Source organism: Mauremys mutica, chromosome 6 (genome assembly GCF_020497125.1).
Source record: "Mauremys mutica isolate MM-2020 ecotype Southern chromosome 6, ASM2049712v1, whole genome shotgun sequence".
NCBI lineage: Eukaryota > Metazoa > Chordata > Testudines > Geoemydidae > Mauremys > Mauremys mutica.
The window spans coordinates 19,794,833-19,811,186 of NC_059077.1; the positions used below are offsets into that span (position 1 = coordinate 19,794,833).

The following is a 16,354-nucleotide window of genomic DNA, read 5'->3' on the forward strand; positions in this document are numbered from 1 at the left end:
TTAACCATAAAACCTGTTTCTTTACTTAGTATGAATCAAATAACTAGTTTATCTGTTACAGATAGAAGGGGGCGTTGGAAATGGTGTCTCTGCTCATGTTGCTAGGCGGCTGCGGTTGGGCTGGAGAGAGGGTCCCTTGCGGAGCGTGGTGGGGTGGTGATTTAGGAAGGAAATGTAAATTCCTAATAGGGCTGGTTGGAAAACAATTCCATTATGGAAAAAAAAAAGAGGTTTATGAAATGGGAGGCTATCACAGATACTCTACCCTAAGCGTGCATACACTTGTTGTAGATTTCTTAGCAATAGCAAAAAATGTCATGAAGGGGTTATCTCATATGTTTTTTTCTTCTAACTGCGATTTACAGTAATCCATAGAAGCTTGAAACTGAAATCTGGTTTCACATTACAAAATTTTATCTTCTGTCGCACACAAATTGATTTGTTATTGTAGGGTTGCTCATGAATTTGGGGCACCTGCTCTTGAGTTTTCCTGTTTCCTAAGAAGATCATTGAAGCGTTCGGGATTTTGAGGGGAAGGTTTGAACTGACATACCTCGCTCAATCATGCAAGGTGCTGAGCTTTCTGGTCCTAATCCAGCAAAGAATTTAAGCATGTGTTTAATTCTAACAGTGTGATTAGCCTCATTGCTTTCCATGGGATGAGTCATGTATTTAAAACTAAGAATGTGCTTAAGTGCTCTGCTGGATCAGGGCCAGGGCATTCAGCACCTTGCAGGATCAAAGCCAGAAAGAATTGCATAGGGTTTGTAGACAGACAGAGGAGAAGAAAAGGTGAGTGACATTTCGGGCCTACTGACCTCGACAGTGGCCCTTTAAGTTGTTGATCAAAAAATATTATTTTGAGACTGATTTAATCAAGGTTTTAAAGGGCATGCTAATAATTCTCTATCTAATGTAACTATCTAGGGTTTCTCCATAATGCTCAGCATCATAGAATGCAAGCACTGCGTCTTGATCACCTCATACTGCACAAAGAAATAAATAAGAAGGATATTGCACCATGAAATGTACTTTTTAAACAGGGGGGTTAGTTTTAACTGAATTTTCTTGGTTTTGTGTTTTTAATATTAAATAATTAACATAGGATAATATAATCTGTATATCATTTGAGGGATTTATAATTTGATATGGGGAACTGGGGGGAGGTTGTTTGGATTTTTTGGGGGTTTGGTTGATTGGTTTGGTTTGGTTTTCGTGGGGAGTTTGGACTAGGCTAGTCAAAATAAAATTGCTGAATTCTAGGTTTGCTTTCCGTTTGAATAATATTAAAAGACTGGGTTGACGTCTATATCTCATTCGTGCTACACATTCCCAGTAGCAATGCAGGAACTTCAGAAGTTGCAGAAATTTAGCTCATGGTCTGATAAACATCAAGACTTTTGATTCTTAGCTGAACTCTATTGGAACCTCTCAAGTCTGCAAAATGTGCCTGGAAATCTCAAGAGAATAAACATGCTTGACAGATTTCTGGTACTTCTTGTCCCCAGTTGAGCTATAAATAGCACCACAACTCTTGGGGTGTTTCAGCAGCTCTTCCTGGTTGCAGCAGGAATTAACGCTGGAACTGTCAGCAATCACTCCCTCTGGAATTTCCCATGGAAATTACGTTGATTTGCTGGCAGATAATACTGTAGAGGGCTGTTGGCTAGATTCAAACTGCTACCATGCTGACATACCCTTTCAATCCACAGAGCTCCAGATGGATGGTGTCTGTGTGGTGAGGCTTTGTAAGAAATGGGGTGGGGGTGGATTATGTTGGTTCAGCTCTCTGCCTTCTCCTGTATATTTACACAGCATATTTTCATGCCTTTACCTCACCACTGCAGTGCAGTGCCTTTTGCAGTTTGCCGGAGTGCATATGTAATTTTAGGTCTAAGAAAAGGCTCTTTGCCCCAACATGCCAATGGAGTACATGCTCTGCTTGCATATAATAGTCATTTCCATTTTGTATTTATTCTGTGCATGGATCCACTTCCTAAATAGTTTACTTGACATAATGGACTAACAGCCTCCACAATTTCATTCGCAAAATAAAATCTGAGCTTGTTGTGTGTTATAAGAGCTCCCCAAAAATATCTGAAAACAGTGAAGCTTTCTGTTAGCTACTGGGAAAGGCGAGACAGATATGGTTTGAATTTTCTTCTCTAGGGTGAAATTTTGTATTCTACATGTCAGATCATGAAGCAAGTTTTATGGAGGAGTTATATGTTTCTTAAAGGGGGTCATTTATAATAGGAATAGAACTAAAAGCCTACAATTTTTAAAGAGGATAATGATTTTGGGAGCCTGAGGCCTGGTCTACACTAGGGGGCGGGGGTCGATCTAAGGTACGCAACTTCAGCTACGTGAATAGCATAGCTGAAGTCGAAGTACTTTAGCTCGAATTACTTACCTGCCTCACGGCGCAGGATCGATGTCCGCGGCTCCCCCGTCGACTCCGCTAACGCCACTCGCTCCGGTGGAGTTCCGGAGTCGACGGGAGCGCATTCGGGGTTCGATATATCGCGTCTAGATGAGATGCGATATATCGAACTCCGAGAAATCGATTGCTACCCGCCGATCCGGCGGGTAGTGAAGACGTACCCTTAATGTTTGGATGACACCTGAGGGTGCCTGATTTTCAGTGGATGGGTGCTCAGCACCTAGAATTGGCGTGACTCAAAATCATTAGTCACTTTTGAAAAATCAGGCCTTTTAGCTGTGGTTGGGACCAAACTCACCCCCATATAATTCCTCCTAGAAAGTTTTTTCAAGTACTAATTGTTTACTCAGTATTAATTCAGATAATTGATCTCTTTGGTTTTACTGCCCACACTAAGCATATCAGTGACTCACATTCTTAAGAGATGAACCTGAGAACAGTGGTTATTGACAGTGCTGCAATTTGCACAATAAAGTTTAACAGTTTACATCCACTGTACAGCTTTATCAATGTTTTCAATGTATCACCAGCTCAGTTTATTGGTACTTATGCATACATTGATTCTTTCTCTTTTTTTTTTTCTGGTTCCCCAAGCATGCAAACGCAAAGAACAAGAACCAAATAAAGACAGGAACAATTCCCAGAAGAAATCTCGTCTGGTTTTCACCGATCTCCAGCGCAGAACACTTTTTGCCATCTTCAAAGAGAACAAACGTCCATCCAAAGAAATGCAGATCACCATCTCCCAACAGCTGGGCTTGGAACTTACCACTGTCAGTAACTTCTTCATGAACGCTAGGAGACGCAGCCTTGAGAAATGGCAGGATGATTTGAGTACAGGGGGATCCTCTTCAGCCTCCAGCACTTGTACCAAAGCATGATTGAAGAAAGGAATCTAAATTGGGCACAACTCAACCATAAAAAAAGAGAAAAAAAGAATGAAAGAAAAGAAAAAGTATGGATTCTGAATGGGGCCCTTCACTGGTGATTTGAAAGCACAATTCTCTTGGAAAGTAATTCTAGTCTAGCTGTAAACATAGGACACTTTTTTAATGTCTATTTAGTCAGTTTTAGAAGGCGCAAATCACAAATTAATCACTTTCTATATAGTATTACATTCAAGACAGGCTAAGCATATCCAAAATATAAGTGGGTCATTCATGACATAAATTTTTCCTGAGAGCCAGTGAAGACTTAAACTATGGATCAGCATTTAAGGCGATGGGAGTACTGCAGGATTGCCCAGAGTTGGTAGCTAAACAGAAATGCAAACATGTCTGACCTACTTTGTTTTCCAAATGCTTAGGCTTGCCACACCACAATATACCAAAGCTCACACCCATAACTTGACAACATGAGAACTGAGCACAAATCTTAAAAGATGGAAATTGAAAAATCCAAGAACCTGTTTTGTAATCTCAGGCATTGTTTTGTTTAGATGTTTTAGAAAAAAAAATGGATCCAATTTTATGTTTCGGGTTTATTTTTTAAACTTATCAGTGAACACTCACATGGTCTTGAATCACTAAAATTCAGTTCACTTGAGCTCAAAGTATCAAGCACAAAGACAATAGATACAGAAATAGAATGGTTCTGGACTTTCTACATCTGTTCTTTCAAGACACTCTAATTTATGAAGTTGTTAATGAAAAGTATGTGACCACACAAGCTTCAAGCACATTTTGCTGTTTGTCACAAATTCTGTGTTTGTACATAATGCAGATACACACTCAGGAGGTCAATTTAACTGCTACAGTGCATGGAGCAAACACAACATTTTGAGAGAGCTAGATTTCCTTAGGTCATTAATATGTCCTTTTTAGTTATTAGCATCTAGTTTCTCCTTATCATTTCATTGTTACTGAAGTCTATTTAGGTGGGTTTTTTTTTAAATTGATGCATTCAGTATTAGAGTTCCTTGGTATTTTCTTAGCAGAAAAAAAGCATCCACTTTCAGGATGTCACTGACCATGTAGATGTGCTGCATATGACTTAAATATGACATCAAAATCTATCACATCTCCATTACTAATTCATTTAACCTGACGAGAACACAGTACACCAAAGATGCAGTATATTGTAAGCCAAAGACATTTATAACTTGCCATTTATTTTCATCATCATCATCATAGTATTGTGATTATTTTAGAAATCAGAAAGCCTTGCAAACTCCAAAGTATAACTCTATCATTTTAGTTTGCTGTACAATTGAGCAGAAAGTGGCTGCTGACAACATTAGCGAAGTTGTGAGTGGAGTAGCAGCGCTAGCAGGGCCATACTAGCTGCAGTTACAGTAGTCTTTAAATAGCATAAACAATCCTTCTCACTGAAATTGTTATGGTCACTTGATGTGCATATTTACCAGTGAATGGCCCCTTTTGAAACACCAATTGAGTGTTCAAAAGCAAGCCAAACGCTGTAATGATTCTTTAAAGACACTTGAGACTTTTTTATATACTACTTAATCGAAACCAAAGAAACTTTTTCTGCACCTACTTCTTCTGCAACAAACTGTTCCATTTTAATAAAATAAAATTTAAAAAAAACCAAGGAAGCACGTCAGGAAACAAAAACAACACAACACACTGTGTTTTGACAGACATCGTGGACATTTTAGGAAGCAGATTTCAAAGAAAGGGTTGACAAGAATGAAAACAAAGTAAAGCCAATGTGAGTGCTGCTTCATCTGACAATTCAGTAATCTTAAAGTTGAAGATTGTCTTTAATTTGTGCCTATGCAGTTTTTTCAAAAGAACAAGGAACAGAGCAACCGAAACCTCAACAGCTACAATACCAAAGATGAGGATTTCTCACAACTTTTGTTTCAGTTCATTATCTCCTCTTGCACGGCTAAAATGCTTATAGCACCATTGATCTGTGTAAAGGTAATCAATTCTGTTTCTTTGTGCAACAAAAAGGGTGGGTTTTATTTTTATTTTTCTGTTTCTCCCCCCACATGGAATCTTTCAAGGATTCCATGGACTCCAAGTATAAGGTGTTGGGATACTAAACTAATCTGTCTTCTCTGTCCATGAGAGTTTGTGGGAAAATGTGTCAGTTGAATATTATTTGTTTTTAACAGGTAGAATTGTTCTCTTGTATGTTCAGAGCTTTAAACAACCATCCCATATGGGAAAAAATGCTTAAGTGACCAGATCCTCTTCCTCTTCCCCTTAAATGAATCTCGCAAGACAGGGACTGAAATACTTCATTGTAAATACTGACTTTCACTTGAGATGAGCCTGAGTCACAAAGATCAGATCTAGAATTCAAACTGGATCAGAGCTTCCAGTAGTTTGGGTGGTTTGCATTCATTGCTCTGGTTTGAACCGTTATACTTCCAAATAATGAAATTCGGATCCAGGACCAAAGCTGAATTTCCTCAAATTTTTGGGGGGAGGGAATCTGAGGAGGGTTGCAACCAGTGTCTCAATTCAACTCCATCTCTATAGATGACTTGGGGCTTCTTTTCAAATAACACCGCATATAAAAGTAATATAATCAGTTTCTACATTTTACTTTTTTTTTTTAAGAAAAGAAAGAAAAGTAGAAAATGTTTCTGTACCAGAAGGATAGTTAAGGACCTTTCCTTAGAAATAAATTCAAGATGGCTACCTGGGAATCAGCATCAGCAACTAACCTGATAAATGCTAGCTTTGGGGGGAAATTATTGTTTCCACATAACTCTTTCCCAGAGAAGGTTGGTCATACATGAGTCTCCAAAGAACAAGTGAAGCCTCATTATCGGAGATGGAGCTGAGTTGCAAAAGCCAGATCTGAACTCACACTTTTCCAAAGAATCAAGGTGTTGGGGTTTAAGGTTTTGATTTGGCCCATAATAGAAAGAGAGTCCAGTTTATGAAGCTTTGATCCAAATCTAAACTTCACGTTCAAAGTTTGGTATGAAGCTAGTGTTCAAAACAGGGTTGGTTTGAGAATGCCTATCTCCACACTTCTTGCATATGATCATTGACCATACTAGCAATTTTCCATCCTAATACTGTTGTTCTTCATTTTCTAGCAGTATTATACAATGCTGCTTTTCATATTGTTTTTCTCATATCCCATTCCATAATGTTATATACCCTTCGCTGTTCTATAAAAGGGATGGACATAGTACTTTAGTTAAATCACAGAATGTCATTTCTTAACCTCTTTTAGATTACTGTCAATTTTCCTTATGATTTCAATTAATTGATGTGTATATCTGACAAAAAATAATATCCCAGCCATCATTTAAGGAATGTGGTCAAAATAAGCTGTCCGTGCCAAAGTAAGTTTTCCATACAGATGGCCTTCTAACATAAACCAGCAGGTGGATGTGCTTAAACGTCTGCTTTATAATCAAGGGGAAAGTGCCATGTTTCCCATATAAGGGTTTTATGCTGGAAAATTAGTGATTTGTAAACTTTTAACGAGTAAAAGGAGAAAAGTGAGTAAATTCTCACAACTTCAAAGACCATTTTACATCATATGCACTGAAGCCCAAGGAATTTTCTAGAAATTCCTGCCACATCTCTTTCTCATTGTTTGAGGCCAGATTCTAGTACCCCGACCTTTGCTGAGTAGTTTTGCATCCTGTGAGCAGCCTTATGAATTTCAATGGGACACCTTGTGGCATATGTTGCTACACAACATGAGAGAATCAGAATCAGGTCCTTGATTGTTTCAGACCAAAATAGCATAATTTATTGTCTAAAATCTAAACACCTTTTAGGCTTTATTTGTCTCATCTCACCAATAAAAAATACAGCAGATGCCCAACTATCTCTGGAAAGAGCATGGCCAGGAAAATTTGTGTCTAAGCTTCATATCTCATGGGAGAATGCAAAAGCTGTTAACCATGCAATGAAAAAAAAAGCTATTTTTATTCAAGCATGAGTGTAAGTCTTTTTTATTTGACTCTAGGCCAGCAGCTGCAGCCAGAACAATCCAGGTTAAATACTGAATTATTAACAAACAAAAATCATTCTTAAGATAAAACGTGATATTTTTGATTCCCCGCAAATGTTTGGATGTGCTTGGTAGACAATATAATAGCTCAAATTCCAATCTTTAAATTTAAACTACTAGAAAACAAACACACACTGGAAACAACATATTGATTTTGCTGTTATGATTAGGGTTCCAACCCTGCAGCCTTTGGTCAAGCAAAATTGCAGCGTAAGCTTTTGCCTGAGAGAGGATTGCATTTTGAGGCCATGGCCATGTCAATGTTCCTATTATATGCCTATTTGTCAAAAATGATTTTGATATGGACATATGAAAATACTGCTGCATTTTTGACTCCCGTATATTTTATCAACCCATATTAAGTCTTCCATTTCATTGTCAACTGTATCAGGCTTTTTATGTAGCATATAACTCATATAAAATGCATGTTAGCGGTATAAACTGAGTGTAGATATATATGTGGGTATGAGTACACATATGTATGATATACAGTATATTCTGTTTATACTAAAAAAAATCCAAAATGTGCGTGTTACATTTATATGCCATCTGTTTATAACTCTCTATAGCTATATGCTATAACTTGTATCTTTTTTGTTTATTTGTTCGGATGCAAAAAAACTAATGTAAAAATAGTATCCCAGCATCTTCTTTACTATATACTTGGAGTCACTATCATGGGCACATCCAAGATGAATTCAACTTTCAAGAACCCTTGGATATTGTTTAATCATCTCTGAAGGAACAAAGAATGTGCTTGATTACTTCGGTTGAATAGCTTTATTCTGGATCTCTCTTAACTAAAGCTAAATCCAAAGACCTGAGAAGGACTAAACCAGCAAAGCAAAGCTCAAACCTACTTAAGGGAATAGGAATCTCCTCTTCCAAAAGGAGACATGGTCATGACGTAGCTTTGGAAAGGTTGTGCTAGCTATGGGGGGGTGGGGGGAGAAATCTGATGTTTTTCTTGCTTGTCACAACACCTGAGTATTTTTAAAAGTGGGAAAACTTTATAGATTATACTGGGCCTAATTTGTATTTATTAAGGGGAATTTTTATTGTTTAAATTTTTTTTAAATGGTAATCTTTGAATGATTTTATTTTTTTTCCTGACTCTTTTGGGTTGTGACCCAATATATTAACTATCAATGATGTACTTTATTTAAATTAGTCTCAGACCAATCCTGACATCTTTATTCAGGCTAAATCCCCATGTGGTTTCATTTTATTTTAATATTCAGTGGGAGTTTTGCCTGCTTACAGACTGCAGGAACAGGCTCAAGTGATAATCTTTTGTAACTATTTAATTTAAATCATTCCTGATTACTTTGTCATTTGAGTTAATTTTACGTATTTATCAGTTCTAGAATTGTAGCGCATCATAGATGCAATGCTTATATTAGTATATATACTTTAAAGTTAGTATTGCTTCATAAAGCAGCTAAGTTCTGTTACAGACAGGGAAAAATAACAGGTTAAAAAGGGATTTTTAAGTTTTATTTCTTCTTTTAATCGATTTAAATTGTTTAAATATCAATAATTAAATTATTTAAGTTAATCCCCCTTCCCATCTCATTAGAAAGTGGGACGTACCTTTAATTATTATGACACATGAAGCCTTCCCAATATACCTTATTTATTTAACTTATTCAGCATCTGCGAAAGATGCCCTTGTATAGTTTTATATTTTTTATTTAAAACAACCTAAAGCACTACAGTTTATTTTCTGTCAGAACAACAGAGCGAATTTTGTGGACAAGCAATGAATATTCAACCTATAACTGTGCATTCAGAAACAATAGAAAAAAGACACTGAGATACTTTGCCTGAACTTTGTGGCTTCTGAAAACTTAAGATGGGGGAAAAAAATATAACGACAAGCAAAAACAGAGAAACCCTTAAACTAGCTGCTTCCAAGAATGAACTCTGCGTGTGTGGGGGGAAAAAAAGAGGAAAAACAAAGAAAAAAATAAAGAAAAAAACCTTTCTATTTCTAGTGAGAACCAAAGAGGCTACCTCACTGACTTTTTCCATTTGTAATTTTAATCGTGTTGATGATACCAAAGATACCAAAGATTTCTTTCTCTGTGCGGTCTGCATTTTGCTCGTGCTCTTTTATAGTTTTCACCTTTCTCTCTGACATACAGTAATGTACAGCTGCAACTCAGATACCCCAAAGAAATTCCTGTAGCGGGGGCTGCTAATTCTGATGGGAGCATTTTCTGTGTTTATTCTATTCCTTCCTGCCAGCTAAAAATGTCCAAGGCCAAGTCAGGCAAGTTCAGAGCCTGGTAGAACCACTTTACTTCTCCCACCTGCCAGATTCAATCAGTTGGAGCAACTGTGTTGACTCTTGATTGGTATCTATTTTTTGTTCTTTGACTGTTACCTTGATCAAATAAATCTATATCCAGTTATCTTGCCAAATGCAGAACTCCATCTGAAATATTCGGGGGGGTTGCATTTGAATCAATGGCAGAAATTGGACCAGGGTCTCTCTCTCTCTGTTTAACGTTATGGGTCTGATCCTGTAGTCCTTATTCAAGCGAAACTCCCATTGACGGTCCTTAGAGATTTAAGTGCATTATCAGGAATCATCAGGAGAAAGCCACACAGTTAAGAAGGTACTTCTCTCTGCTCATTGCATGATTTAGTAGATGCTCCACACACAGGGCTTCCATTGACTTCAGTGGGAATGATGTACATGGGGCTCAATCCTGCAGACTCACGCAAGTATCTCTAATTCACATAAAGCCAGATTCTGCTGAAGTACAGCACTATTTTAGTGGATGGTGGAGAGGTCAGGAAGTAATTGCTGCCCTATGCGAAGCGTTGCATACGTGACTGTGTGCATTATGGGATTTTTTTTTTACTTCCTCTAAAACATCAGGCATTGGGTGCTGCAAGAAGCAAAATACCAGATTAATTAGAGTATGTTTACACTGCAATTGGGAGGTGTGATTACAGCAGGTGTAGACATACCTGAGCTAGCTTTGCTCAAGCTAGCTTGAGTAACAAAACAATAGCAACGAAGCCAGGGCAGCCCAGTTGACTTCATGGGCTAGTGCCATCTGCCCAGGGTCCTAGGTATATAATTGAGCAGAGCTGTCCAGCGTGCTACAGATTCACTGCTTTTGTTATGTCTACATGTGCTGCAATCACATGTCCCGACTGCAGTGTAGACATATGTCAGTGAATCAAAGATCAAACCTAGTACAGTAAATCTTCTGGACCAGAGTCTTATCTTAAGAGCTCCAGTGTAAATCTGGATATCTCCCAGGAAGTCATGAAATTACTGTGATTTTACACCATTGAAACAAAGATCAGAAACAAACCCTGAGTTTCTAACCCACATTCTAGATTCAAGCGAAACAAAGGCTGCTTTCCCATTTTTTTTACAATTGCAGTTTTTTCACCTTCTCATCCATTGAGTTAATTATTTTTTCTCAAGTTAGCAGAGAAATGAAGACACATTATGCTCCATTAATAAGATGCGCGTAAGTGATTACTTAAAATTTGGTTACCTCTTTTTGTCATCAGGGAATAAATAATGCCCTTTTGTGCTTGTTTCTTTTAGCCTGTTATATGATTGACTTAAAATCCACTCATCAGCATGGTTTGCTTTTTTGTATACAGCATTTAACATTTCACAGGTTTATATCAAATAGGTTTAGACATAGAGGGCCCAATTCTGCATTCATTTGGACCCTGCACAATCCCATCGACTTCAGTGGGAGTTTTGCCTGAGTAAAGAGAGCAAGGTTGTGCCAGCATACGCAGAAGATTTGTAGAGCAGTAAATCCAGACAGTGAGTTCAGTTACACAAGAGCAACTGAGTTAGCTATCTGGCCCGTAGAATCTATGGGCCTGCTCCTGCTCCCACTGACATAGAAAACTCCTCAACAGAAGGAGAATCCAGCCCTGCAAAGATACAAAGGCCCTGGTTCTGTAACAAGGATTGTACCTATGCAGAATCTCATTGGGGTCAGTGGGGCTCCACTGAGACAGATAGGTCTGCTAGGATCAGGGACATAAAACTGTGTAATAGTCTAATGCACTTGCATATATTATAGTGATATTTGAGTTTTACAATAAGGTGTTTGCATCAGCAGTGTATTGTTGATTCAAACTATTTTCATCATCAGCTCAACCCAAAAGCTCCATTTTTGTACTAAACTTGCTGCTTCTTTTTTTCAAAATAACAAGTCTTTTCTTTCTTGGAAAAGACAGTGGCTTGATACGTGTGCTTTTGATATTTGTTTGTATCTATCTATTTATCTATCTATCCACCTTCAACATGGAGCTATAATAATTCTCAGGATGCTTTCTAGGTATGGAGGAGCCAATATATTCCTTGTGTTAGGTGAAACCTTCCATACTATACCACCCTCTCTCACCTCCCAGGGTACATCTAAGAACACTGACAGTTTGAACACAGAAAATAGTCAGAATTGGCAGGATCCCCTACAGCAATTGCATTCCTTGCCAGACTCATGCTTCACTTGCAAAGTGTGACATTACCACGGGACGAGTGCCTTCCTTGAACCAAAGCAACGATTTTGCCAGTCTAAACCTCTCTGTGCTTTTTTTAATTCTTCCTGTGAATACCTCAGCTTCAACTGGGCCGCCATACTGTACCTGGTGGGCTTATTGTACTGTGGTGCTTTGCAATGCAACCCCACAAAGAACAATATTTGTAATAATACCAAAGGTTCGTCTTCTGCTGCTTCTTCTTCTTCCTCCGCCTCCTCCTTTTCTATTTCTTCACGGTTCCAAAGCTTTAATATAAAACTGGGCATGTTGGCAACGCAGACCGCGCAATTCCTTACCGAATTTTCTCAGATATACCTCATAGATGATAGTGTGTAGAGTAATGTTATTATAGCGTATGTAATAAATTATTCACTGTTTCTTTTTGGTAACTGTGATTTAAAGAAAAAAAAGCTTTATACGTTTTAGGTTGTGCTTTTGTAATAGACAAAAAAGGTGCGCTAAAATAATGTCCGTCCGTCTTTTTTCCCTTTGGATTTTTATTTATTCTGGATTGGGGAAAGTTGCAGAATGAGCCCAAAGTTTACAGTTTCATATTTTGCTGAAGAAACAATCTGTGTTAATTTGCTCTGTTGAAAAAAAATATGATTATTTTCTACATTTGTGCTACTTGGTCTGAACAACTAATTGTTCTGTGTTACAGTGTAGTATTATAATTAGCAACTACCAATCAGTGCTATAATTTGTATGCATGAGGCAAAAAAAGTTTAGCAGTGTGATGCGTTGTGGTTCTTAATGGCAACTTTTTTTTTCGTTCAGAACTAGACCTTAACCTTTGGTTTAATGGAATTTATGCATGGGAGCCTGTTATCTGTTAGCAGTTGTGGAACAATTGTGTATACATTTAAACTATGAAAACATGCACAGTTCTGCCTCATGCAGTTGAAATACTAGTTTATATGAGCATTTACATCACTATTAAGCTCTGTCCTGATCAGTCCATGTTTAAAAAAACAACAAAATCAAATTGGATTCCAGTTATAAAACAGGAAATTTTATTCAAAGCAAAGTTTGACCAATTGGCAGGTCCACATGGCCAATAAATTTAATTTATGAGTGGGTCATTTCAAAATATGTCTCATTCAAAATTGAGTCAACTGTGCATTTTTTCCAAAAATAAAAGGAGTTATTTTGGCTTTATGGCAGAAACCTTAGACATAACATGTAATACCCTCGAATGTAAATGTAGATATTATGGAGCTTCATAAAAATTCCAGACCTCTTCCACTGATCTTGCTGGGAATAACCATTCTGATTCTTTTTGTGCTTGGTTTCTTCTTGTATTTTGTAATAAGGTCAGCACTCAGCATGAACCAAAAACTTCAGTATTAGCAGATCTACTGTACAACAACAATTCAGACTGCCTCAGTGATTCAGTCAAAAAAACATAGTTAGAATTTCCTCCCATTTGTGTTGCCTATGCAACTGTATTTCACGTCGCTCTCTAGTCTGAAGTGCATACATTGGTTTTATTTGACTCTTACTGAAAGAATACTGAAGCTCGTTTTTGTTCAGTCCCTTTAGGACACACCCAACCCTCATTTCCCTCAGTTTAGGATTAGTATTTAATAAAATATTTTGTACCCAATTTAAAATCATCTGTATATCCTAAACTAATCTATCCGTCAAGAACCCACAAAAACTAATTTTATAGTAGCACTATTTGGTATTGGCGAATTTAGTGTTTTTTATATTTGGGTTCACTCACCCACTTGCAACCTTTTACATAAACCTAACTCATTGACCATGCTAAACGTAAAGCCAAATCAACTACTAAATACACTTTACTTTACATAGGAGAGTGCAATTTAGGAAACAGAAGGTGTAAAAGTGGCAGTCTACTATACACAACATCTAAATTTAACATCAGTACAGTGTTTATATTGTCTGGCATTAAGAATATATTGGAGATGTGCTTTCATTAGTGCAAAGGAACATATTTTTATTTGGTCTTATGAAGTAGATTGTGATAATGGAAGCTTTGTAATATAGTCTGTTTATTTTTTCCCCTTATTTATCTGCCAAAGATGGTAATGGATACAAGAATTTTAAATAGGTTTTTTGTAAGACAGTTAATGATTGTACTAGTGTTTAATCTTCCAGAAAGCTTTATATGTTCTTCCGCAATAAACAGAATCAATATTTGTTTCAGCAAATTCAACTCATGCTAACAGATCCACAAACTATTCCTGCTTAATGCAGTTATAATATCTCTACATTAAGTTCAAATTAATTTTTCAATCCAAAGGAAACAAGGGGTATGTGAGACAATGACAATGTCCATTACTGTTTATAACAAACAGTAGATGGTCCAGCTTACTAAGATTTGCCAAGGTACTTGTATTATGAAATTTAAGGTATATTTTATTATGCCATTTTATGTCATTTTTTTTAACTTTGTGGAGGTGATATGTTGAATTGAGTGTAAGCTGAGTTTTCCAGACAAATAAAGTAGCTACAGAGTGAATGTTATTTTATTATTAAAGGTTTTTACTCAATGATTTGTGCCAATAGACGTCCTTTATCTTAATAACAAAAACTGTATAATTTTCAATTTTTTATTTATAGCTATTGATGTAAAAAACACACACATATGATTTGCCAAAGTTCAATAAAGGAGGAAAACCTGACATTTTTGCTTCCTTGTGCAATGAAAAGGTCCTTTATTTTCAGGTGCCTTTTATAGTTATTAGAAACCCACCTAAAGTCGTATCCTGCACCACTGAAGTAAATGGGAGCTTTGCTATTGATCTCAATGAGCACAGGCTCAGACCCTAAAATACCACATTTTGTAGCAGACTATAAAGCAGAGCTGGGCACATTTGGAATACTGCAGAGCCTGATCCTGAGAAATGCTACATTGCATGCAGGATCAGGCCCCATGTGAGCAGATGTACTTGTAAAAATGTCGTAGATGTTAACCTAGGCCTGTGACACACTTACCAGAGGTGAATTATAAAGGTATGGGGAAGATCAGGGCATAAAGGAAAAAATCTTAATTATGCTGCAGACTGTCTCTAATGGCCCCAATCCTGCAATGATTTACATATGTCCTTAACTGTATGCACTGAGATTCGATCCATTGATCTCAATGGGACTACTTAGAGTCCTTAAAATTAAGCGTGTTCACAAGTCATTGCAGCCTCAGGACCTACTATTAAGCTTGAGCATGAGACAGGCTTGGAGGGCTGCTGCAAGTTTTATGCATTCCTGTTGGCAGTGCAACAGGTCTTGGCCTTTCACTAGTCCATTAAATGGCAGAGGAAAGGATGATGGGCAGGTGATGACATTATTGGCACAGCTGCTGGGGGAGATGAGCAGGACATACACCTTAACTTTTACTCTCCTGTGGACGTGCCTCACGGTAATCGCAGGATGCAGACCCCTCCATCTTTTTCTATACCTCTGCATCTCTACTGTTGAATATGATTCACACACAAAGGCCCAAATACATCCCTCTTGTAGTCATTGGAATACAACCCAGGGATGAATTTTACCCCAAAGTTGTCTTTATAGGGCTTTTACCATTGCTCAGGGCAAATCACCACACAGAAGAAGTCAGCCAAGGTAGAAGTCATAATAGTCCCTTCATTTTTTTCAACAGTCTCTCTGGTCTTCTGAAACTGACATTCAAACCCTAATTCCCTGGGGTACCTCAGTTAGTGTAAATTTGCTATCTAGGCCAACAATGACTAAGGACATACTTCAGTGACAGGCATAAAAAGCAAATCACCATGTCTGGAAGTTGCACAGTATTGTGTAACTCACTTTATCACAAGAAACTGAAGTAAACCACACACAGCCTAACACCCTGAGTCAGTCTTTATTGTGTGAATCCACCACTGTAGCAGCAAGAAGCAGCAGAAGTGCTGCTCTAGCTGAGGTCCCATGTCTTGTTTCCATAAAGTGACTTGCCCTTGTTAATGTTGTGCAAGTCTCTGATCATGGATCTTTATCCCAGACTCAGAAGAACCATGTATCATTATTCTTTATCTTCCTGCATGGCTCCTGGTAAATTCTAAGAGAAAATAAATAATTTAAGGATTGGTCTTGAGAAGGTACAACAAATTAAGTTAACCTTCATTTTACTATTGCTATGGGAAGGTCTTTTATTCTCCTTGAGTGCCCTCATTCAGAGTAGATCAGATGCAAAATAAGTGAACAAGGAAATGCATTTAAAGGTGAAGTTTACCTTTGTTTATCTCACTGAGTAAGAAAGGCACTTAAAATAGCCTTTTCCTTCCTTGGTCTCTGGGAGGAATTGGAAGATACCCCCAGCCATCATTTTCCATTGCTTTTTCTCTGAAGTAAGTTGGCCTGTTGTTGACCACAGTTGTTAGTAACCAGTCCTGGTGAACCTGTGCCCAACAGTTCTACCACTAGCACGTGGTGCTGAAAGTAGTTTTG

The 16,354-nt window shown here is 37.6% G+C and overlaps 1 protein-coding gene across 3 annotated transcripts in view; it reads left to right on the top strand.

Annotated features, from left to right (window-relative positions):
* Positions 1-16,354, top strand: part of ONECUT2 (one cut homeobox 2) — a 133,249-nt gene that overhangs the window by 36,196 nt on the left and 80,699 nt on the right. Inside the window, exon 2 of one of the 3 annotated variants that reach the window (XM_045021146.1) lies at positions 3,038-14,577. The exons of the other annotated variants lie outside the window; for them this stretch is intronic. Coding sequence (XP_044877081.1) covers positions 3,038-3,324 — 287 coding nt within the window. The 3' untranslated portion in view covers positions 3,325-14,577. Of the gene's footprint in view, positions 1-3,037; positions 14,578-16,354 lie in introns of those variants that run through there. 3 annotated transcript variants of the gene reach the window in all.